This window comes from Ptiloglossa arizonensis, chromosome 13 (genome assembly GCF_051014685.1).
Source record: "Ptiloglossa arizonensis isolate GNS036 chromosome 13, iyPtiAriz1_principal, whole genome shotgun sequence".
NCBI classification, from domain to species: domain Eukaryota; kingdom Metazoa; phylum Arthropoda; class Insecta; order Hymenoptera; family Colletidae; genus Ptiloglossa; species Ptiloglossa arizonensis.
Window position 1 is genome coordinate 4,493,874 of NC_135060.1, and position 25,867 is coordinate 4,519,740.

The 25,867-nt window shown below is 42.6% G+C and overlaps 1 protein-coding gene across 6 annotated transcripts in view; it reads right to left on the reverse strand.

Annotated features, from left to right (window-relative positions):
- Window positions 1-2,685: 2,685 nt before the first annotated feature.
- Window positions 2,686-25,867, reverse strand: part of LOC143154153 (uncharacterized) — a 74,756-nt gene continuing 51,574 nt past the window's right edge. The window contains exons 1-5 of one of the 6 annotated variants that reach the window (XM_076326031.1): window positions 25,396-25,836; window positions 15,184-15,385; window positions 13,519-13,665; window positions 8,025-9,749; window positions 2,686-3,207 (exon numbers count right to left, since the gene is read on the reverse strand). In XM_076326031.1, the coding sequence (XP_076182146.1) occupies window positions 3,084-3,207; window positions 8,025-9,749; window positions 13,519-13,665; window positions 15,184-15,385; window positions 25,396-25,426 (2,229 nt within the window). In that variant the 5' untranslated portion in view covers window positions 25,427-25,836 and the 3' untranslated portion in view covers window positions 2,686-3,083. Of the gene's footprint in view, window positions 3,208-7,816; window positions 9,750-13,518; window positions 13,666-15,183; window positions 15,386-15,661; window positions 16,511-24,352; window positions 25,363-25,395; window positions 25,837-25,867 lie in introns of those variants that run through there. The other 5 variants (XM_076326030.1, XM_076326026.1, XM_076326028.1 and 2 more) reach the window with 5 other exon arrangements.

Here is a 25,867-nt window from a genome sequence, read left to right on the forward strand (position 1 = left end):
GTGAACACGAAACTTTCGACGCTGAAAGGGAAAAAGTAGAACACGGAACGTATTGAGTGCATTTTTAAAAAGATCGTACGATACGAGAAATAGTCATCGAGAACATTTTCGTGTAGCGAAAAGTAGGGCGACGGTTGCTCGTGGTTTCGATGCTTCGTGTTTCGAAGGGTCTCCCTCTCGCGTCTAAATGCACACGTTGTAAAAATAATGTAGCATTATAATTAGAACGGCCTATAAAATGCAGATGCAGTTTCGTTGAACCGGCTCGAAAGTCTCCGAAATTAAACGCGGCGTGGTACAAGAGGGTAACGAGGCATCCCGCGTCGAAGATGTCGGTGCTCGATTATGAAACTTTTCTGCTGGCAGCGTCTAACGCGAGATGTTCCTTCCCAGGCCCCCGGTGCTGGCCAAAATTCCTCTTTTTTTCATCGAGCTCCGCGGCGAGAGACCGTATTAGGAAACCTGCAGTCATTGTGCGCGCCACGCTGAACGACGACGACGACGACGACGACGACGACGACGACAACGACACGTGCTCGGTTGGAAAAATTCGCGCGGTTCTGCGTCAAATTCACCACCGTCCTGTCCGTGGAATAATGCAAGCGGTTTCGAGCGTGTACGGGATGTTGAAAAAAGAATATCTCTCGTGGTTCTCGAAGAGCGTGTACTCCGTGGAGAATCGGTGAAACGCTCGCTCCGTAACGCTAATTGTGAGTTACTTCGTAACGGGGAACCTAGACGCGACACGTATAACGAAATTCAGGGAAATGGAAACGAACGAATTTCGTGACATCGTTGCAAATGATACCGGCGTTGAAGAATGAACGAACGGTCGAGGTGTAAATGATTTACGAAAAGGAATTACGATTTACACTTCGGTAAAAGAAACGTATCGGTGGTACGCGAATAGAAATTTTGTTTGCAAAGAGCGTTATACTGATCGAATTTATAATACATTTGGAACATACGCTCTTATTTAATTAGTAAAATCTTATCCATTAGCTATCATAGCTCTGCCGTTTCTATTTCTATCGATTTCTGATACTTTTCACATATATCGAATACTCTTTAATCCTTATTGTACGGAGGATCCCTCGGGGACATCGACACGTTTTTTTCGATGTCGTTGTATATATTAATACATATAGCAACTATAACTGTTACAGAAGATAATTTTATCGAATAATTCCATTTGGTTAGACATTCGGTTGATGAATTGTTACAGAACGGTAAGGAAAAGTAATTCGTACAAGTAAAATATAATCGTGAAACTTTACACACGATCGTCAAACGTTAGCACCATCATTCAAAAGATACAACAACGAACCTGATATCTCCGTTCCTCATCGAACGACGAAACATATCGAGCAACAAGTACAATCATTTCCAACAAGTACAATGTAACCGGTGGAACACTTACAGACAGTATATTCTTCTGTACGAGCCGTGTAATAAAATTTAGCGCAAAATTCGCGGTCCAACCTCGCTCGTTGTTCGTTCCGAGCGAAATTCGCGGGACACGGCGTGGAAAGTTTCCACTTTGGAGGAGCGTTGTACCAAGATGCTTTTGTCGCTGTGGCTTCCAAGAGCGCCGCTTCACAGGCGCGTCCACATCGAGCAACGATAAAAAGTCTTCAAGGTGAGCCGGGGAGACGTATGAATGGGCGTATGCATGAATGGCTGGCTGTACGCACCCGAGCAGAGACCGATCGACCGTGTGGAGTGTGGAGTGTGGATAGAGTGCACACGCATCCTTCTGCCACGTAGGTGCGTGCACGTGTCACGGTGTGTGCACGCGTGTACCTGCCCGATCGAGCTGCATCGTCGCGGACGCGATGCACACGGATCCACGGACCCGCCGGTGCATCAATGAAACGTTCAGGGGACGTTTAATTAAGTTTCCTTCGGGGAATGTTTTTCACCGCGCCGAGCTTAGACATTGTAGACCATAAGTTCGACATCGTCCTCTTCGATGTACAGGGTGTCTCAGAATCGAGACTCGAAAGGGGAAAGCTATCGGCTAAACGTTGAATAATTTTGGAAACTATTCGGGGAGGAACTTTCGAACCACCGATTTCAAATTTTATTCATTACAATTTTTATTTATCAAAATTATTGAATAATATCATTGAACATTTTTGTACGTTATCCTGCGAGATTCAGAATTAAAGATAGTACGAAGAAGTATGATATTTTATATACGGATAAATGAGAAGGTTTCTGTTGACTATACTTGTACGAATAGTGTGATTGTTCGTACACTTGTTCGTTAAATTTAAATAAAATTTGAAAAAAAAATTAAGAAACTATTTGTACGTGCCGTAACTTGTTTCTTATACGTACCTAATTGAATTAACGAATCGACGAACGAAAGGTTTCCGGTCGCTTCTACTCGAATGTTCAAAGCTTCGTTAGCTTCGCGGTAGATCAATCTCTACGTTAATTATTTCCATTTGAGCGGAAAGTCATCAGTGGGATGATCTTCGTGCAAGCAACAAACGAAAACAATTCACGGAATTGTACCAGGTTGCTCGATAAGTTTCATCGAACGACAACATATATCGAACCATCCGTTGCATCGATAGTATCGACTTTGTTATTGAACGGTGACGTCTGCATTCTTCCGAGGCGCCGTCGGTACTTTTATCGCGTGGCAATCAATGGGCACAATGATCGAAATATCAGTAACAATTACGCTTTATTATTACAGACTATAAGAATTGATCAATTTACAATCGGCAATACGTACAAAATGGTTCTACGTGTGGCTGCACAGGATAATAACGATACAGATATAGGACGGTTCCTGTTGCACTCTTTCTCTCTCTCTCTCTCTCTCTCTCTCTCTCTCTCTCTCTCTCTCTCTCTTTTTCTCTCTCGCGTCGCTCCAACACGATGATCGTTCGAGCGCTATTATTTCCGCACAACGGAGCTCCATCTGTGATAACGAAAAACACGTGAAACGAGATGTTGGAAACGAGAAATCGGCGAATATACATACACACGTCCCGTCGAATGGACAACGAACCACGAACCTCAGGTACGATCGTTTCATTCGAGCTTCCGACATCCGTCCAGGACGTTCATTGTCGTGGCGCAGCGTCCGAGAATGATCGCTCCGTCGATGTCACGATACACACGCAAAAAGCACCGTTCCATCCACGAATTCGCACGTACAAATACCCATTCGCTCCGTTTCCTCGCAATCTGTACGACAACCGTACGCGTACATAAATAAATCGCTATATATAATAATAATAATAATAATAATAATGATAATGATAATAATAATGATAATAAAAAAGAAAAAAAACACGGCTTTTGATTTAACAAAGAGTATAAATAAGACTAGATTTCGTTAGGCGTTATTAAATAATTCGCGTGTAACTTACGATTAAAAAAAATATATATATATATATGTATGTGTATATGTATATGTACGTATGTATATGTATATGATATAATGATAACGACGGGCATCGCTCGTTTCCTTCTCTTCGTAATCTTTCCCTTTTTCTATCCGTCTCTCAATCCCTCCCTCTCTCTCTCTCTCTCTCTCTCGTCTTCTCTACTCTTTTGTATTCTCTTCTGTTCCGAGTCTCGGTCTCTCTCACGCTTGCTATCTCCGTTCCGCTCGTACGAGGCGCGAGCCTCGCGAAATGCATTGCAAAATCGGCCCGAGGTGAGTCCTCGGGGTCTGCCCGAGCCGATAGAAACCTGAATTTATCGCCTCACGCCCCTTAACGCAGATTATCGTCGCATCCGCTTCTAATCGGTGAGCACGAAACCACTCTTTGGTTAACACGTTCTTTCAGCGCTATGTACATTCCAGTCTCCCATCTTTGGCACGGAACTACGATCGAATTTACATTACTATTAAAACGCGCCGCGGCGATAATGTCGCCGCGAATCGGCACCTGTTCTCTCTCTCTCTCTCTCTCTCTCACTCTCTCACCTTCATTCTCTCTTTCTTCACTCTCTCGTCCTCATTCTCTCTTTCTTTACTCTCTTACCCTCATTCTCTCTCACTCTCTCTCTCTCTGTTCTTCCCTCGCTCCCATTCTGTGGTTACTAATTACATCCCTCGTACGAGGATCGAACGAGCGTCTTGTTCCTCGTCGAACGATCGATCGAAACATTGTTGGACGACGTCGTAACAATGGTACACCCCGTTCGCCGATCCTTGGTGTCCTTTGACAGGAACCACCCTGCGAACCGATCGATTTCAAGAAGACACGTAGCGCTACGTTCACGTCGACCTACAACGACGGTACAGTTCTCGCTGACAACGTTCTCGTCGATAAACAACGATCGCGTCTCTCGAATCGAAAAGAAACTCGTCGAACGTTAACGTAGTACTACGTGATTCGTGAATCACCGATAGTTGCTGTCGGACAACGCTAAAATAATATATTATCGGCGTACAGTATCGATTGAAAATAGTACTACGATGTCTATTTAAAATTAATTATTTCTCAGACCCTCGGTGATTTTTATTTAAGAAATACAGATCGCGAATTACGTTCTTGTACACCAGCAACGTCGACGATCGCATTGTTGGTGGATAAAATATCGTAATACGCGATTACGAATAATTTGATCCGAGTTTGCAACGAATGATACGAAATGTGATCTTACGGTTGGAACAATTGTCATGGAATTTTTGTTTCGTTCGAGGTGAACCATAAATAACGTAGCAATACGTTATTTTGTCTAGGTAATATTCGCGTATCTTGACAACGAATATTTTATCGTGCTGTTTCTTATTGACTGTCGAACATCCCGTAGTAATACGTTCTTATTAATTGGCGATGAGTTGAGCGTTCGAATCACGTACTGCTACGTTTCTCTCGATCATCGAAGAGTTACGCGTCGTACGATTCTTCATTGAAATATCACCAATCGTGTAACACGTACTACTACGTTTGCCGATCACCGAAGAGTTACGGAAATATTTTAACACGTAGTACGACGTTCATCTCGATTCGCGATCGATCGTGGTTAACCCGCTTGCATCGTACGAAAGGATGCAAAATATGCCTTTATCGCCAAAATTTCTGTTTATTCGATCCGAGTATAAATATTTCAAATTTTCAACCAATGAATAAAGAAAGAAGTTCGTATGTGCATGTCTATACGTACATTTTTCTCTCCTCTTTGTTGATAATAACATACTCCATATTTACGTAACAGACCCAATTTCAACGAATGTAAATAAAAATATGAAAACTTTACCAATTCGATCGCAACTAAACGTAAGATTGTGGTAAATTTTATCAACGGATCAAGCAAATTACCCAATTATGAAATGGAACATTTTTTAAACGCGATTCAACTATTTATAACTATTTTATACTCGGGCCGTAATGTGGATGCGCGTATATATACGCTCTGGTGATAATGGTCGGGAAATGATGTATATATATGCTAATCATGCAAATGGGTTAACTCGTTCGAGTAACTCGTGTCTATCGCGCGGCACAACTGGACCATATTGTCAACGGATTCGTTCACGGTGCGTTATTAGTTTTTTATTAATATCCTGCTCGTCCCCGCCTTTCCTGTCGGATCACAGACGACCGTGTCGACACGCCCGTGAAGCTAATAAAGCGAGATGACGATGAAATCCTTGTACTATATTCTCTCGTTAACAATATTATATTCGAGCGTCGATTCGAACACCTAAAATGTATTTATAATCGTTGACAATTTGACAGTCGTGCAACGAGATCGTTAACGCATTCACGATCCATGAACGTACACGAATTGTTTTCGTTCACGAGATATCACTCTAAATGGGGTGTACGAATTATTTCTCGGCATTTTTTTACCACGAATTTCATATCTGTTTGTCAATAATTCGGTTGTATTTTGTTTTTCAAAATAATCTTGAGCAGCGTTATTCTTACCGTTTCTCAAGCGACTCGTGTATTTTCTCTCGAAAATCGGATGGTGGTTGCGAGACAGTGGAATCGACGATACTTTTATTGAACCTTGTATCACGCGTGGGTCTTCTGGGACCCAAAGAGACTTTTGTATCGCGCGATTATACCGTTAGTACAGATTTCCTTAGAAATTAATAAGAGTACGATGAAACGAAAGAATCCTCGTTTGAAATATTTGTGCGAGCGAGTTCAAGTTACGGGTCACTTTGGACCCACGCTGATATCGCGAAGGCTCAACCTCTTCTAGCATTTCGATCGTAACGAATGATGATCTAAAGGGACTATATTTTGCGAACAGGTTACACCAGGAAGAATTTCCAACGAATCGTAATCTAAGCGGCATTCTTTTAAATTTGGAACACGAAATGTGTTCAACGTCCTGTTTTTCGAAGAACATCGTATCTACCACCGTCTTTTTAAGGTTATGTCGGTTGCAGACTCGGATTCTACCCAACGTGACCGTAAGAATGTTCAGTTTAAATAAGTATCGCTATTGATTCAATTTACGGGCCGAGAACGAATTCGTACATCCAATAGAATAAATAAAAGGCATTCGTCGATGAAAATCTTCGAACCATTGGATAACCACTTTCGAAGGGAGCACAGTGTCCGTAGACACGATCCACGTAGGCGCGTTTTACACGCGTTATAAAGTACTGGTATTTAACTATTATGACATTAACGGTCACCTATTAATCGTGAGCACACAGTGAAAGTCACGGAATTGTCTTGCCCGTTTAACATGGCCGACTATTTAACCGCGTTCGTAAGAAAGAACCAAGACCGAGGCTATTCGATATAAATACTCCTCCGTTATCGAACGCGATACATTCTGCGACGGTCTAAATGCCGTGAATACGTCGAACCCCCGTTGACATAAATTCCTTTAATTACGGTACTTTCACTTTGTCCCATCTATAAATTGCGCGAGAACTCCTAACGATATGGTAATAAGGCAGTTAGACACCGTTGAATGCAATAAATGCAAGTAACGTTTGCAGCAGCGACAAAGAGATGTTGCGACTTCGCAGGTGCGCGAAAAACTTCATTGCAAAAATATATTTACTTCGACAACGTCCCCGACGACGTCCCAGCTCGGCCATTACGCGTCAAATATTTTCTACGGACGATTGGAACGATAAACTGTCTCGTTCGAACCTTTACTTTCGGATACTTTACACGACGATGGGACAAATGTTTCCGCATCTTCGAGAAACAAAGTTCGTGGCCATTTTGTCCGGAATTTAGCTAATTCGAATAGAAGATTATTACGAAGGATTGGAGAATTATTTATCGGTAAAATTGTAACTTCTCCGAGATATTCGTACGGTAAGAATCATCGATTGAAAATAATTTCTGCACAGGTCTCTTTGCAAACGCCTGTTTCGCGTATGTAAGTTGAATATATTAAAATATCAAATTTATAATTTCCTCGAGTGTCCACGAGATCGGTGCAAACATCTCTGAAAACATTCTATTCACGTTCGTTCGGAGAGTTACGATCCCCGAAACGTGGCCCGAGCGACTCCAACGTTCGTGAACGTTGAAAAGGTCGTTTGGGTCAGTCTTGTCCGAGGTGTTGCATTCGGTCCTGATCGTTACCACGATCCAAAGACGCGTCCAACGCGCTCTGAACTGTCCGGTGAAACGCGCACGAAGATTTCGAAGCTGGCTCCGAACCTTTCGACGCGACAGAACCTAAAATCTGAGATCAGGCAACTATCCCTCTTAAAATCCTTGGTGTATCTTCGCTCTAACGGAGCACAGTTGACGCGGTGGGGATCGTTCGATCGGCCTAAACGCCGCATCCTCGCACCGTCGGGCTCGACGTCGTGAAAAATGACGTCAAGATAAGACCGATCACCTCGTGACTCGATCGGCCCGTTTCACGTCAAAGACAACGCGCGATGATCGTCGACGAAACCCGTCGACACGTCCACCATACTCGGATGAGGACCAGGTGACGGTAACACGTTTGTGTCGCTCTCAACGTCCCCGTCAGCGATCTCGCTGTCCGCGGCACCGGTCAACTCGCGCACATTCCCTGGAAGATAATCCTTCCAGCTTCTGAACAGATACCTGGTGAACTTCCGCAGTTGCCTGAATTTGCAATAGGTGGCGCCCTCCGCGGACTCCAGCTGCTGCGTCTGGATAAGGAACCCCTTCTCCTTGAACGTTTGCTCCAACTTCTCCCTCTGCAGTGACTTTCTGGTTTTCCTCTTGCGACGACCCTCCTCCTGATTGGCGGTCCTCTGACAGGGAGCTGGCTGAATCCTCTCGCCGGCCGCGCTCAGAAAGGCTCCCGTCGACGAACCGGATTGTCCAGCCGATTGTTGAAGCGCTTCTCTTGGGAAGAACTCGTAACCCCTCATACTTTTATCACCGGTGCCGCTGTAGTAACGAAAGTTACCTCCGGAGTCCACCGAGAGGCTCTTCTTCTCTTGGAGACTAGGTTTCGCGCCACCGGTGAACTTGAATTTGCATATGCTGACCTCGGTCGCTGGATTGTTGTTGTTCTCGGTCGGCATCGGCGGTATGAAGATCGCCGATCGCTTCCTCTTGGTGGGTTGACTCTGTCCGTGACCTAGGGGCGCGTTCCTCTTGGGTCTGGGCGAGACAGGAGGTGGGACCGGTGCGGTTTGCGGTGTCGGTTGCACGGGAGGTGGTACCAGCGGTGGACTTTTCGTCTCCATCATCGAGTAGAGCGATTTGGGAACGATCTTTTGCTCCTTGGGTTGGTCCACCGGTCTTGGGTAACATTTGTCGTTCTGAGCCATTTTTTGGTAATAGAGAAGCTGAGACTGCAACGCCATCGGATGTATGAACACACCGGCGTTCGGCCAATAGACGAAACCTGGATTGGCAGCCAGCATCGGGTCGATGATGTTGTTATTGTGGTTCACGTTCCCGGCACGACCCACGGTGTCGACTTGACGGTAGCCAGGCTCCGCGGGGAACGTGGTACCTATGCACTCGACCTCCTCTCCGTCGCTGGAGGTTTCGCTCTTCACGTGACCGGACTCGTACACGTTCCCGTGTTTACGCAACAGTCTGATCTTCAGCTGATTCAAGTCCCTGATGCAGAGGTTCAACGGTTCGTCTTGCTCCTTGGAGTGTTCCATCAGACCGAAGGTCCGACGGGACTCTTGCGTCAACCTTTTCTCCAGCAGGCTACTGATTCGGTTTTGAACGTCCGTTCGTTGAAAAGGTATCTGAGGCGAGACTCTCTCGCGACAGTCGAGCTTGTCCCTCGGCGAGAGCCTTCTCTCTTCGTGGCCAGGTGTACCGGGCAGTATCGTGCCGTAGTTTTTGTAAATTAAATGGCAAATGTCCGCCTTCTTCGGTTTCCGACCTCGCCTCGGTTTGCTGTTGTCCAGGGTGATCTCGCCCATGTAGGGTAGGTCCGAGTACTTCATTGGCGGTCTGCTGGACACTTGAGACTGTTGAGCGTGATTATGGTGGGTCGGGTTGAAGACGTGGGAGGAGGTCGACGTGATCACCGATCTTCTCGAGCCCGATGGCTGGCTGGTGTTCACCGACGGACACTGAGGGGACGAGATTTGGGGACAGAGTTCCTGTTGCATCGCGGCGATGCGTTGCAACCAACCGTGGACGTCGGCGATTGGGCTCGGTGTCGAGGTCGAGCTGGTAGGTGCTGGACTAGGAACCGTAGGCTCTGCCACATGGGTCGGTGACGAGTTCAAGGCTTCCTGAGCGAGCGACGCCTCGTAGTGGTCCAGGTACTCCGGGGGCAGTGCTTGGTGATGGAACTTGAGCTTCCAGCGCGACTTCCTCCGCCCGCGACTGCAACATACATTCAGATTCGTTCGTATCAAACGATTCGACCACGAACAAGGGATACGAGTTTGAAACGCTCGAAATGTTAAGAAGACACTGTACACGGGGAATGTTTATTCAACGGTGAGAAACGATCCGCACGTTCGTGGGGTACTCGCGGTTGCTAGCTCTGAATGTGGACGTATTCATTTGGCTAGACACTGTATAATATCTATCAAAGTATCTAGTTTGTATTCAAATATGTGGTACGTGTCTGAATGTATAGTATCTATCTAAATATATTGCATTTAGAGGAATATACAGTGTCTGAATGTACAGTATCTGTCTAAATATATTGTATTTAGATGAATGTACAGTATCTATCTAAACAATCTCGTAACTACTGTAACAGTCTCGTTTAACAGATTGAAACAGTCTTGAAACGATAGAATAACGAGTATAAATTCGATTTCAGAGTTTATACGTAACACTTTACTCGGTTTAAAAAATTCAAGAAATGTGGAAATAACCGTGTTACGATCCAAAGGGTAGAACTCGTGACAACTTGAAAGACAGTATACTTCGATGTCGTTGCTCCCTATATTAGTTGCTCCCGACACAACACGATAATGTATCTTTCGTACATTACTCGTGGAGTGATTAAGTATGAACGATAATCGTTCGAAAGAGTGCAGAAGATATCCAGTGAATGTTTAGGTTTGAAGTAACGAGAAAATTACGTATCCACAAAGGTTTTCAGGTTGCACGTGACTGTCAGACGTAACGAAACACGCGACAGGAACGTGTTACGTGTAATCGTGTGTAGGTACGAGAACCTTAAGGGTGTGACACGATCGAAGCGACGATCGGATGGCTATAGTCGCCTAAATTCTGTCAGAATGGATGAGCGAATTAGTCGAGGAGACTCCAGAGACAGAGTTTAGGGTACACAGGAAGGGAGTAATAGAGAAATTTGCTACAGAGAGTTAGAGTCCAAGTTTACAACAGTGGTTAATCGATAAACATATTCGTCATTGTTTGCTAAACAGTCACTTCGTTTATCTAACCTGCCTGCGCACCAAACAATTCCCCCAATGGCTATACCTCTTCATGTTTTATTATTCGTATTGCGCTTTAGCCGCGAGAAGCTTTCGGAGTTTTCTTTTTCTTTTCTTTTTTTTCGTTTCCTAACGAGACACACTGTTCGAATACCTGTCTCGACTACCCACTTTGGATATTCGTCTTGAACTAAAAATTTACACAAGTGCACGCGTACGGAGTGTTTGCTTTATTTCTACGTATTGTTGTTCTCGAGAGCGGTGACTGGGCGAAGAAAATCAACGAGGAAAGTTTCGTTCTTTTTCACGGAGAACATGATCGTTTAAGTGGCGAAATGTCAAGGATATCGTGTTTACCTCTTTTTGCGCGAAAGACTACTCTATCGTTGTTTATTTTCATTTCTCTGTGTCTAGTTGCGTGTTTGTCTACTTTTCCGGGTATTGTTCAACGCTGAAGTCAAAGTCGAAGTAAGAACGATAATACATTTCGAGTGTCCACTCTTAGAAAGGTCGCGTTAATGTTTACGTTTGCGTCTCTCTTTCGTCCAGATCGATGGAACAGTACACGCGCGTTACGATCGCACCTGTGTCGATCGTATTCTCTAATACCGGTGCTCTCTCGTCGATAAGAGACCGAGTCGACTCGACAGGGAAAAATATATTTGTCTGAAACGGTTATTGTGGATGTGGAAAGTGATCGATGGTAAAAAAGAAGAAAAGTGGTTTACACGCGTCATCAACCGCGTCGTTAAAAAAAAAAAAAAGAAAAAACGTTTCTTCTTGCGCCACTCCGTTAAGCAAAATGGTTGAACGACGACTACTCGTGTACATTCTAATGAAGCGGGTACCGAGCAAAGAACTCGAAGCCGAAGTTATTCGTGTGTATTGATACCAAAGGCACGTGTACGTGTCGATAAGCACCGAATACTTTGTAAACATAATTATTAAAACGGGTTGCGTAATACGAAAGTACGAATTGCGGTCGTAAAGATATCGTGTCGAGATAGGCCTCGGTCTCATCACAACTAATAACAATAATTGCACGTTCAATCTATATATATATATATCTATATATTCGTATAGTGGTATTTCGTTAACGTTGTTTTCTACGTAGCTGCATTCCGGACCACACCTCAGAGGCCGCTTATACCTCGTAACGTGGCACCTTCGAGCGTATGCACGGAACACGTCTCGCGGTCCTCTTCTACCGTCAACTCTAACGTGGCTTTTAATGAAATTCAATAACGGTAATCGACTCGCGGCATTTCAGCGACGTACCTAAGAAATCATTTTTTGTCACTACGACTACAGAGGACTGCGGTGCGTACACGGAACGAACCAGTTTCCCCCGGCGCCTTATCCTTCTTGCTTGCCGTCTAAAGTGCTTTCTCGAGCGCCGCGAGTTTTACGTCGAAAGGATCGTTAGAGGAGGAAACGTGTCAGCCGACACGGAGGACGAGAATCAGAGGAAACGTCGAGATCCGTAGGAAAAATAAACGTTGCTTGTCGGTGAAAGGTGTTGGACAAATTTAACGCGCGTTCGACGCAACGTACGTCACCGCTCGTCTCTTTGCAACAGTTTAATTATAGCATTGAATACGAGAATATAAATATGGCGATTCGAAAAGAAAAAGAGTCGTACGTATGGGATTAATTTCTTTTTCGTATCGAGAAACGTTATTTGGAGTAAGATTGTCGACGGAGAAAAGTATTGAACGAATTTTTACCGGTGTGGAATTAATTGAGGATTGTTTGTGAATTCAATCGAGAAAAATAAACACGATAATTTAAAGAAATGTTACAGCGGTTGCTAGTGTGATACCGTTTGGATTGAATGATTTCTGTTTCGAGTATTGAAAAATTGTATTTTGCGATTGCTGGGTTAAATTAGGAAAAGTTGTTACCAATCTATTGGATCGTCTTGAAGAAACGCGATGAATCGAGGAAAAAGTATTTCACGTATATTGGAGGAAATTTACTCTTGTTAATTTAATTGCGCGAGAAAAGATTCTTTATAATGGAAATAAGCGAATCTTATCCATAAATCTGTAAATTCTTTTGAACGGACAGTGTATTTATTTATTTATAGAGAAAAGTAGAAACAGCGTTCGCGGAGGAATTATTTTTTTAAGAGAACCAGTGAAAATTTATCGTTAGCACGCTAGATTATTTTGCAAACATTCCAAACGGAAGGAATTTCCACAGCTGTTTTTGATTAGCTAACAATGTTGGAAATTTCTCCATTAAGAATAAATACACACCGTAGTTTAATAAAGTGATATTTCGGTACGAGTAAAATATTCGATTTTGCAAATATTTCTTCCAATAAATAGGCTTTATTTAATTCGTAGTATAAATATCGTTTAAACCATACTTCGATGAACGTAACACTTTGTATTAATTTAGTACCAAAGTCGTAATTTTTTCTCCTGAAATTTTCATATTTAAATATTTTAAGACAATTTTCAGTAATCTTCTAAAGGTAAGTTATCTTTGTAAAGCACTTCGAACAAAATGTATAACAGTAATAACTATTCCCTTGTACGATAATCCATGGAGTTGATTGGCAAGTGTATCCATTACTAGTTAAATCGACACTATCGATGCCAATTGTATTATTCGGTATTTGATATTTGTACTACTTGTGAAACAAGATTTTCTAATTTACAAAACCAATAGTAAACATTTTTCGTAAAAGTCTAGACGAATCGACAAAATACGAAAAAATAAGAAAGTACCTTGGTCTTCCTCTATTATTGAGATCCGAAACAGTCTGCCCTGGGCTCTCCTCCAACTCCTGAATCTGATGGTGACCCGTCTCGTGTCCATGGCCATGGTGTTTACCGTCGACAGACGTCAGTGAAGTGTCTGCATCTACTTGCGGACTATGAAATTTACCATTAAGTGTCCATCGCGACGAAGAAGCGAAGAAACTTTCCCTCTTATATCCGCATTTTTTGTTTTTTCTTTTTTTTTATTATTATTTGAAACGCGTAAGAAACAAATAAAGTGAGGTGAAAGTCGTCGCAAGGTACGCGTTAAAGAACGCTTCCTACATTATGCAAACGCGTACAAACTGTCGCAAATTGGACGAAAATGCGATTACAGCTCGTACGCAACAAACGGATAACATTGACGAGTCGCGTCACACGAATACAAGGTTTATTTTTGCGTTCTCTTTTATTCGAAATAATCTACCGCTCGTACACACCGGTAAAACCGCCATTAACCTAGAAACATACGCAAGATGATTTAAAAAAGGAGTCGACGAATTTAGGTGCATATGGTATTCGCACGAATAGATAAAATATATCCAGTCGAAGTGGGTCAGCGAATTAACTTTGACGAAGAAAGATAAGGCGAAACGAAAGCAAATGGTACGTTCGAGCGAGAGAGTTTTCCTTCGACTTTTTACGAAAGATCGGAACTCGGATCCTTCCTGGCCTATAATTAGAATTTTATTAACCAAATAAATAAATAATTCGGGTTAACGTGTGCGTCACGACGTATCGTGGTTCGCGTACGAGCGATCTTCACGAATCGCCACCATCTTCGTCAGAATGAATTCGAAGACCCACATCGTTGCGAGATCGTTCGTTCTTCTTTTTCAAACCGTTCAATTCTCCAATTCTCCGACCCCTTTTCTCGATCACTCTACGCGTAAAGGACGTGTACACATTTCACATGGTTAAGTGTCCCGTTACACATCATTATTACAAGCAGTATTTGTCTCATCAGGATGCACAATAGGCGATAACAATTATCGATGTCTTTCTCATGACTTACATGTGCATAACATTGACACGTTGATCCCTCGTAACGGACATTTATTTTGCCGGTTGAATACCAATAACGTTTCCCGTGTGTCGCAACAGTTACACGGGAAACAATTATACAGGCCGATCCAAAATGGAGTTCGACGAATTTAAGGTACACTGTACTCCTAAAAGTAAACGAAACATTTCCAACGAACGAGTCTTCGAATATATATATATTAACGAAGCTGCGAGCAATTCATTTTATTCGTTGTACCGCTTGTGTGCAAAACATTGCACTTAATATTTATTTATTCTAAAATCCAAGACGCACCACGTTGAACTCGAGCCTCCGATTACACCTAACCTAACTTCGTCGAAGTTAATACGAATATTTCCGTTAACTGGACACGATTTATCTATTCTGGTCTGTAAATATTTTCGATCTCCACTTTGGATCGTCCTGTAGAAGGACACGATCGGCTCGAGGTATTTTCCAAACGCGTCAACCGTATTGAAAATTGTTCCGCGAGCACGATGCTCGATGAGAAACACGTAGGACCCAACCGTAGGGTTTACAAGGGAAAGCGTTACACGAAGAAGCAATTAACACATGGGAAGCGTCGATTAGCATAATCGTGGGCTCACCTCAACGCATTCGTGTCACGATTCCGTTCCTCCTCCTCTTGTGGCTCCTGCTTGACCGCCATGTGGAGCAGAGGTGGCAACGGACACTTTATATGCGACGAGTGATGCAGATGATGCTGCAAAGAGATGCTGTCTGTGGGGCCACCGTCTATACCGGTAGATTGTGCGCGAGGTACGACTTCCTCGGTCTGCATAGTGCCCCCTGAAACATCGAGCGGTACCTGTTATCACGGGAAGTCGAGCCGATAATACGCGCGAGATCGTCCCGCGACTGGGTAAAGAATCGCATCGATTTACGTGCCGCGCGGCAACGTGATCTCGCGTGACTAGCGAATAAACTCTCAACGAAGGAAAAAAACGAGTAACCGCGGATGGTAACTACTCGGAACGACACGTAACGAGCCGAAAGAATCTTTTTTTTTTGTTTTTTTTTGTTTTTCTTTTATCACGGAAACGAGATCGCGATTCTGCGCCTTACCAAGTAACACGAGTTTCGACTTCTTCGAATTCGAAGAAACAGCGATCGCCTCCGTTACCGAGTCACCGGGTAAAGGATGATATTATTTCTTCAATTTTGTTCCATTAGACGATTACGATTAGAACATCGTGTTTGAATATTTGTAATACTCGAGTAGCGCGATGTGGACTATAAATGGAATTATTTAACGCTTGACCGTGAGTATTCAGTTTTTTTTTTTTTTTTTTTTTTTTTTTAGACCAATACGAACCGCTTTCGTAATTGAAATTTTCTTTGCTCCATGGCACGTTTCCCAAAGACGTCACGATTGTTTTTATTCCACGCGTGTGGTAAATTTGAAAAATTCCTCTTTCTTTTCAACGATTGGTTGTTTACTTTTCGATACGTATAATTTGTACCTTAATATTCGGAAATCTGTCGGTAGTTTTAGTGTTTAATTTTCCCTAGATAATTCTTCGTTTATCGAAAAATTACATTATCATTGACCGAAATACCATCGTAAATCAACCGCTGCTCAAGTATTCCCTAAATTCACGAGTATTCTTCCTTTATCGCGCAACCATAGAAAAATTACTTTCCTCCTTACTATCGACCAAATACCATCTCCCTAGATTCACGAGTAACCTACCTTAATCGCTCAACCATAGAAAAATTACTTTCCTCGTTACCTTCGACTAAATACCATCTCGCGTCAATCGTGCTACTTGAATACTCCCTAGATTCACGAGTGACCTACCTTAATCGCGCAACCATAGAAAAATTACTCTCTCCCGGTACCATTGACCAAAATACCATCGTAAATCAACCGCTGCTTAAGTATTCCCTAAATTCACGAGTATTCTTCCTTTATCGCGCAACCATAGAAAAATTACTTTCCTCCTTACCATCGAGCAAATACCATCTCGCTTCAATGGTGCTACTTAAATACTCCCTAGATTCACGAGTAACCTACCTTAATTGCTCAACCATAGAAAAATTACTTTCCTCCTTACTATCGACCAAATACCATCTCACTAGATTCACGAGTAACCTACCTTAATCGCTCAACCATAGAAAAATTACTTTCCTCGTTACCATCGACCAAACACCATCTCGCGTCAATCGTGCTACTTGAATACTCCCTAGATTCACGAGTAACCTATCTTAGTCGCACAACCATAGAAAAATTACTTTCTTCCTAACCATCGACCAAATACCATCTCGCGTCAATCGTGCTACTTAAATACTCCCTAGATTCACGAGTAACCTACCTTAGTCGCTCAACCATAGAAAAATTACTTTCCTCCTTACCATCTCGTGTCAATCGTGCTACTTAAATACTCCCTAGATTCACGAATGACCTACCTTAATCGCGCAACCATAGAAAAATTACTCTCTCCCGGTACCATTGACCAAAATACCATCGTAAATCAACCGCTGCTTAAGTATTCCCTAAATTCACAAGTATTCTTTCTTTATCGCGCAACCATAGAAAAACTACATTCCTCGTTACCATCGAGCAAATACCATCTCGCGTCAATCGTGCTACTTGAATACTCCCTAGATTCACGAATGACCTACCTTAATTGCTCAACCATAGAAAAATTACTTTCCTCCTTACTATCGACCAAATACCATCTCACTAGATTCACGAGTAACCTACCTTAATCGCTCAACCATAGAAAAATTACTTTCCTCGTTACCATCGACCAAACACCATCTCGCGTCAATCGTGCTACTTGAATACTCCCTAGATTCACGAATGACCTACCTTAATCGCTCAACCATAGAAAAATGACTTTCCTTGTTACCACCGAGCAAATACCATCTCGCGTCAATCGTGCTACTTGAATACTCCCTAGATTCACGAATGACCTACCTTAATCGCGCAACCATAGAAAAATTACTCTCCCGGTACCATTGACCAAATACCACCGTAGATCGGACAAATACTCGCCACTGGTTTCTGGGTATTGATCGCGACGAGCGTTAACGCACGCTCCGAATACCCGCTTCGGTATAGAGAACGTTCCCACCGAAATTCGACTTTCCGTTTCACGGAATTGCCGATAAGCGTATGGATATAGGTCCACAGGAAAGGTTGCGCGTGGGCACATCCGCCGCGGTGAGTTTTGCACGTGTTGGAGAACGAACGCGTTGCGGAATATTCATAACCTTCTCGTTAATGAAACATTGCTGGATCAACGGCGAGCGTGAGACGAGCGTTTTCTATGCGTGTCCGTGCACGCCTCGCGGACAAACGGGCGTGAGAAATGGAAGAAACTGAAACAAATGCCCGCATGCAAATCGTTGGTAACGAGTATGGCGTACACGTTACACCATCGCGGCTTCGGTGCCGTGTGTGGGCACAAACCAGACAACGAATACACGACGCGTTGCCACCTACCGAGGCTTCGAAATCGTTTAAATGGAAAAACCGTGGCCGCCGTCCTTTACGCGGACGCTTCGACCAAGGAATGCCTCGGGACGTCGCCTCTGCGCACCTGTCACGTATAATTTCTCATAATGCTCTTTTAAGCTCATCGAAACGTCGATGCTCCACGTATAAATAGTACCGCACGCTCGCTCGCTTGCTAGCTCGCTCGCTCGCGCGTTCCCCGCGCGTAATAATAAACGCGGGACGGTCGCGCGCGAAAAAGGTCGTAAACGAGGGAGTACACGATGGAACCTCCTTTATCCGAACCAGGTACACGGTTCTTCATTCCTGATGAAAACATCGATTTTCCTTAGGTAACCGTGGTTAGGCACCGATGGAAAGTTGGAACATTTTTTGGTTCAATTAAAAAAAATTGATTTACCGGTACGATGGAATTCATCTTGGAAAGAATCGGTCCAAGATTGTTGTATCTCGATGTGAGAATGGAAACTATTGAGAGAGAATTGTTTGTAATTGGAAAGAGACAATTGGGTAGTTCTTCTTACTTTTGTTCAAATCGAGCCGATTTTCTGTAGAAAAATTCGCGGTGAAATAATTGGTCGATGAAATTTTCATAGGAAGAATCGATTTACCGGTGTGTAAAGTCGATTTTTTAATCAATTTACTCGAGATCGGTATTTGCAATCAGAATCGATACGGAGATTTTGGGTCAGAGGATTTATCGGATCGTGGGTTTGAATGCTATTGATCGTTCTGCGTTTTGGACGAAATAGCAGGAATAATTAAATAAGTCGCTAATGAGCAGAATGTCAAGACAGTGAGGAAAAAGACAAAGGTATTGAACAATTAACGAATCGATTTTTGGGAACACTGGTTCCGTTCTATCTTGGCCGTTAAATCGTATCGATATCGATTTTTTTTTGGAGTATTTAAATGCGTAGAATAGGATCGTAAGAGTTTAGGTTCCATAGCTGCATTTTTAGCTGCAGTTCACGTGCACACGAATGCATTCTATGCATATGGAACGAAGATGATATATAATAATGATAATTAACTCTCGTTAATGATCCTTACATTAGTAAATTCACACTTGCATATGAAGCTGTTACTATTATCATTATCGGTTAGTATGCATATTCGTTATCAATGTCATTGCCATTGTCTCTATTTACCGTTGTTAATGTCAATCGTTGTCCTCGTCACTGTCGATCCGACGATTGTCATTGTCGTCAACATTTTCACGATTATCGTTGCGATACATTTATTACAAATATGTTACGAACATGTACGTACATTAGAAGCAAACGGTTGCATAATTGCGCAAAGACCTGCTTTTAGACCTAGCCTGAAAGTTAATGCACGAAAGAAAATATAAAACGGAATGAAGGAACTAGGAAAAGTTAAACGAACTGCCTATGAATAAAAGATCCGATGGTACATTTAAATGCAAAGTAGATCGGAAGAGCACTTATTTGTGGTAGGTGGAAATTGTAATTGTGCAATAATAGCGATGGTATACGTATAGAGGAAACCGATGCCTGGTATTTAATTGCACGTTGATTGGAAGATAGAAATGATTATAAACGGGCGGTGTGACGATACGAGGGGTTAATACGGATATCAAAGAGTTAAAATGGAGAACAGGTACTACGAGTTCTATAAATGAAACTCCAGAGATAAAATATCTATCTTTGTTTAGTATCGAGTGAATCTGACTTTGTAAAGATGAGAAAGATATGAACGTGTATACGAGCAACGTGAAAAAAAAAAAATCGAATTAAGCGTCACAGATGCGTCCAAGATTTTCAATTAAAATTTATTTAACCCTGATGAATCCACTTTCTCCAATTTCGTGTACCACTTAATAATTCTACGAGACTCTCTTCACATTTCGCGATAGGAATTTTCTTGTATTTCGTTTTTCTAGTTAGAAATATTTATATTTTTCATTTAACGGCATTATTATAGTGATCGCGTACACCATCAGTTTCGTACTAAATTGTTAGCTTCGAAATTAGATTCGGTGTCCTATTAATATCGCGAGAAACATTTAACAGTAGTAACACCCGAATCATAAACTACAGAAATCCGAAGTAATAAAACGAACTACGGTGAATATTGAAAGGTAGTTTGAGAATTGAATTGTTACAACCTACATGATCTTTCGGGTGATCTCATAACATGACATTTAGAAAGATTCAGTGACATTAGATTGTCAGTGCACCACTTAAAATGTCAGAGATCGGACTGTACACGGCATCTGAAATATTTCGAATCCTTTTGAAGATTCTAAGGTCATCGACGTGCAACGCGAATTCATTTCGAGTAAATTTATCAACGAATTCGTCGATAAACCTAATAAAAAGAAACGAACATCTACTTTTCGTTAAAATAAAATCCGTGGGTACACTTCGTGCTAAACGTTTCGAGAAACTTGTTTGCACATATATCGAGTCTCGTGCAAGTTACCGAACTACGTAAAAAAGTGTAAACCTAATTGAAAAGTGAAAATTAATTTTTCTAATTTTCATTCGGTAAAACTATTTCGATTCTAACCATCGAGAATACTTGAATTTTGCATCGGTGGATCCTGTAGAATTTAAAATCGATTCGACGCATTAAACATTCTTTGTTCGCAAAATTTTCTATTTTCGTGCCGTTCTATATCGAGCCTGGTGCAATTTCAAACAAAACTCGTAGACTCCGGACCCCTCGTTCGAGTAAAAAGTTTATCCGTATTGGCGCTAATCTTATCTCCCGTTGAACATCGTGTACTCGAAATTGATCGTCGTTCATTTTTCCAACGCGTTTGCAAATAATTCGAAGCGTGTGTTCAAAGACCGTCAACGCCAAACACGAGCTTCTGTATAAATTGCATCGATCTACCGGCAACTTGTATACTTCAAAGCGGGATAAATTTAACACGGCAAAATAACGACGAATTGATAACAGAGTCGTTTGCCGTGGTCGATGGCAAACGATCCATCGTGCTACGCGATTATTTAACCGAAAAAACGGTTCGACGAACGATGACGCGGTATCGAAGAAAGACGTAACTCGTAGAGCGGAAATAAGAGGTAGAGAAAAAAGAAGAAGAAGAAGAAGAAGAAGAAGAAAAAAAAAGAAAAAAATGAAGAAGGCGGAGCGGAGACGAAGAAGCGTATTGTACATACTGGCTTTACAGCACCGTTGGGTAAAAATATTCCCCGCTCGAAAATAGAAACCGACACGCGTACAACCCACCCAACACCCGCAATTCCTGCTCCATACTTGGCCTTAGTCGATCGAATTTCACACCCTGTGCCATTCGCTATGGTCGTCTCGAATTCGACACTATAGACCCGTTTGAAATCGATCATATCGAAAGCAAATTCATCGAAAACGTCGACACGACGAGAACGAAGACAACGAAATCTTCGTCAATTTCGTATTTAAAGTCGACGAGGAATTCCCTCCAGTGTCGAAAGAAATTAAACGATCTCGCTTACCACTCGATCGAATTTGATCGTTTACTAAGTAAAGTGTTCGATATTTCAATGTGTTATATAAGTTTAACTTTTGGAAAAAAATACTAATGTATTGCACGTATAAAGTGTATGTTTTGCGTATGTATTTATGTATTTTAGAATAGTTCTTACCGATATTGGAAATTGTATTCAAGGTATATTTTCTATTTGTACATAGGTAATGAATTCAATGATATTTATTTTACTATTGCGTTGGACATGCAACAACGTTTCTACACGACTGTACAAAGTTTTAAGACACCGAGTACTTTAGTAAAAATATATCACGAGTAGCCAACGACTCTAAAGATACATTATGCATGCACTGTTTTTAAACTGCATAAAAGATCAACTTGCAAAAACTGGTTATTTGTATCTTAATTATGCGAACGAAGTAAGAAACGAGACACGATATATTTAGTTCAAATTTTGAGAATACAATTATTACCGTAAAGTGTAATAATATATTTACTCCGTTGAATGATCGATATTTTGTTGGTAACAGACGGTATGAAAATTTCATGGAAGTAGAAAATCTCAGATTTTAACCAACGATCGAATTTTCAGTCGTTTCAGTCGAACAATCGAATTTCGTGTATTAATCAACGTTCGTGCGTTAACCGATATTTTTCATCGATAATAGTAATTGAAACGCGACGCGTAGAAACGAATACGATTACAAATAATTGTCCTCCGAGCACGTGCGACAAAAGTTCTAATAACCCTGACGCGTGCGATTTAAAATTAAACGTGCGGTCGCGTGCGCGAATTATTCGAAGTAAATGCGTACACATTATACACTACTAACCGTATACGAGGGGACAACCGTATATTCTGAATCTATTGAACATTTTCGTAAAACGAATGCATCTTATTAACATTTCCCTTATTTTTATCTAATTTGTGAACGCTATAATCGATACGAGTATATACAGATACAGATATGCCCTCTACAACATTTTTTTCTTTCATCAACCAATAATTTGTAACAGATCGAAGAATTTTCACATATATCGCGTCTAATTGAACCGAATTGTTCGTATTTCGTTTGTTAGACATCTCGTTTGCATTCTTGTATCGTATATGAACTCGTTAGAGAGTCTCACTTTAGAATATACCTGAAACCGTTAATATTTAAAACGTTTCACGATAAAGGTTATTCTATCGGAGAAATTTCAAACAAATTGAATTTCTAAACACTTCAAGAATAAAGCTTTTTAACGATTAGTTTAAAAAATATACAGAAGTCTTTTTAAAACGATCATAATCTCCGTACCCGTTTTTAAATTACAATATCATTTTCGCCGATTTAAAAATGTATAGAATCGTTCTAAAGCTATTTTCCGTAAGTTCACCGATCGTTTGTAGATATTTTGTCGAAGAAGACAGTTTGTTGTTACTAATTACGATAAAAGCGTTAAAATATGTCCAAGTATGTACCGACGTTCCCCAACGTCGATGCTAACAAACCTATCGGTCAACTATGTTCGAATGCATAATGAAGAGATATTACGAAAATTAACGTATTCGTGTTTATCCTTTCAGAGCTGACAGTAAAATACGTGTACTATTTTAAAGTCAATAATTTTGTGACGCAAAATACGCATTCGCACGTACTTGTTATGTGTTCACGTACACAACATGACGCTACGCAATGATTTTTTCCAATATATTTTACGCAACGTACATCGACAATTTGTCGAAAATTATAAGTATGTATTTCGCTCGTCGTACTTTAAACAAATATCACAAGATACACAGTTTATTTAATATAAACGTATACGTTTTCACGAATAAATTGTACAAGAAGAAACGAGACGTAATTAAAGAAATATAAAAACGAGTATATTTACGATCGATCGTGCATTAATAATCGAAAACGAAACGTGCTACAAATCGGTAGCATTTATCGAATCCGTGCGATTAATTCCGCGCTTAAATTCCAGATCCAAAACTGTCGTAACGTTAAAATGGTTCTCATGATCGTTTAACGAACGATCGAAATTTTCTTCAATGTAGCCTGTAATTGTGAAAATCGGTCACATTTATCGAATCGGCTCGAACAATTCTGCGCTTAAATTTCACATCGAAAAAAAAATCAAAACGATGGAATAGTTTCCATCGTCGTTTAACAAACGATCGAAATTTTCCTCAACATGGCCGGTATTTGCGAAAGAATCGGTCACATTTATCGAATCCGTTCGGTTAATTCTCGGACAAAATTCCAAATGCAAAAGAATCGAAACGTTAAAGTATCTTTCGTCGTCGTTCAACGAACGATCGAAATTTTGCCTCGATGTAGCCGGTAATTGCGAAAAAATCGGTCGCATTTATCGAATCCGTTCGGTGAATTCCCCGACGAAATTCCAAATGCGAAAAAATCGAAACGTTAAAGTATCTTTCGTCGTCGTTCAACGAACGATCGAAATTTTGCCTCGATGTAGCCGGTAATTGCGAAAAAATCGGTCGCATTTATCGAATCCGTTCGGTGAATTCCCCGACGAAATTCCAAATGCGAAATAATCGAAACGATTATTTGAAGTGTGCGTTCGTCGTCGAACGAACGGCCGAAATTTTGCCTCGATATAGCCGTTAATTGCGAAAATCGGTCGCATTTATCGAATCCCCTCGAACAATTCAGAACGGTACTCGTATATGGCCGGCACCGGGCCGAGACCGCGAAAAATCCAGGCTGGCTAATATCTGCGTCTCGGCGTTGAGCGTTCGAGCTGCCGAGAGAGCAGGCTCGAAAATTCGTCTTGGCTTTCGCGATAAGCGCACGCCAAAAACGAGAGCAATATAGCTTACCGACGAGTTGTCTGTGATGGTATTAATAACGGCGTGTGCGGGAGGTGGCCCGATTCATTGAAGACCAGTTATAGAATGATGCAGGCGGCCGCGTAACTACAATTTATTTTTTGGCTATTTTTAGCGGTTGGCGTAGCGCCACTATTTTCGGTTCTCTCAAATTTCTCACTCCATATTTGGGATTATGGATGACGGGCCCGCGGCGCGGTGTATCTTTACGACTACGCCCGTCGAGACACTTTCGTTGCCCGTTCCCGCGATCTCTGCACGCTCCGCGCGTTTCGCCAGCCGGGCTGTATTCCCTATCTTCGGGATCCATTTGCGTTCGCGTTAACGAGCGACTCCGCTCGAACGCGACGCGGGAACAATGGACCCCGGGGAGCCGCGAGACCTCTGACGTTTCGACACACGATCCTTCGAAAAACACTCCCGGCTGGATGTTTACGTGCACCTCGAGCGACACGATCGAGACCATCGCTGGCCAACCGTGACGATGATTCGTCTCATCGTGGACCGCTTACCCGGTCGAACGAAACGTTTCGTTCGAGACACGCGTGTACACAATTACGGGCAACAAGTGGACGACGATTCGCGGCGAACAGCACGCGGGAGGCGGGCGAGCGCATGTGTTCGGTCTCAATTGGCAGGGGCGCAAGTAGGTTAAAAACGGTAAGTCAGCTGCAATGCTCAGGAATATGTCAAGGCGATCGCAGGGAAGAAAACCGAGGAAATACGCGGTCTACTCTGTCGCGAATGCGCGCCGAACGCTATCGAAATCGTCCCGACGAGGAACAAGTGAGACTCTTCCTCCCGATCGTATCTCGAAAGGAGATCGTCCATTTTACATTGGACCGTGATCCACTGGCCCGGTTACGGTATATCAACGGTGTACCCCAAAACACAACCGGCAAGGTCGTCGCGGTAAACAGATCAACGGTCGAGGAAACAAACTGCCCGCGCACCGCACCTCACCTCACCTCACCTCACCTCACCTCACCACACCTCACCTAACCGTACCGTTCCATTAAAGTGTCTCGAGTTACCTGTCACGGGAAACTTGCTTTCCGGCAACATGAACGCGCCCTGCTCGAGGATACGTCTTCACGTTAAATCCTGGCCGACGGATCATCCGTGATCACGGATCACCGTGTCCTCGATCCGTGTTTCGGATACGGTGAGCCCGGTTCCCGGTACCTCGAACCGATGTCACTCGCGTTATCAACCACGCGAAACGGTACGATGAACTCCCGTGTCTACGCGCCGGACACTTGTTGTCCCGGCCGACCACGGTGCGCGTCAACCTCGAGGATCACCGCGATCGCGAACACCGCTGGAAAATCACCGGAAAATCGTCTACATCCGTCAGTATGGACCTGGTCTGGTAACGGAGCACGGTGGTCGATGCGTTCGAAGGTGAGACGCGGATAGAGGGCACGTGTCTGGGAATGGGTTATCCACGGACGAGGACCGATACAAGAAGGAGGACGAAGATAGGAGCATCGAGCGGGAACACAC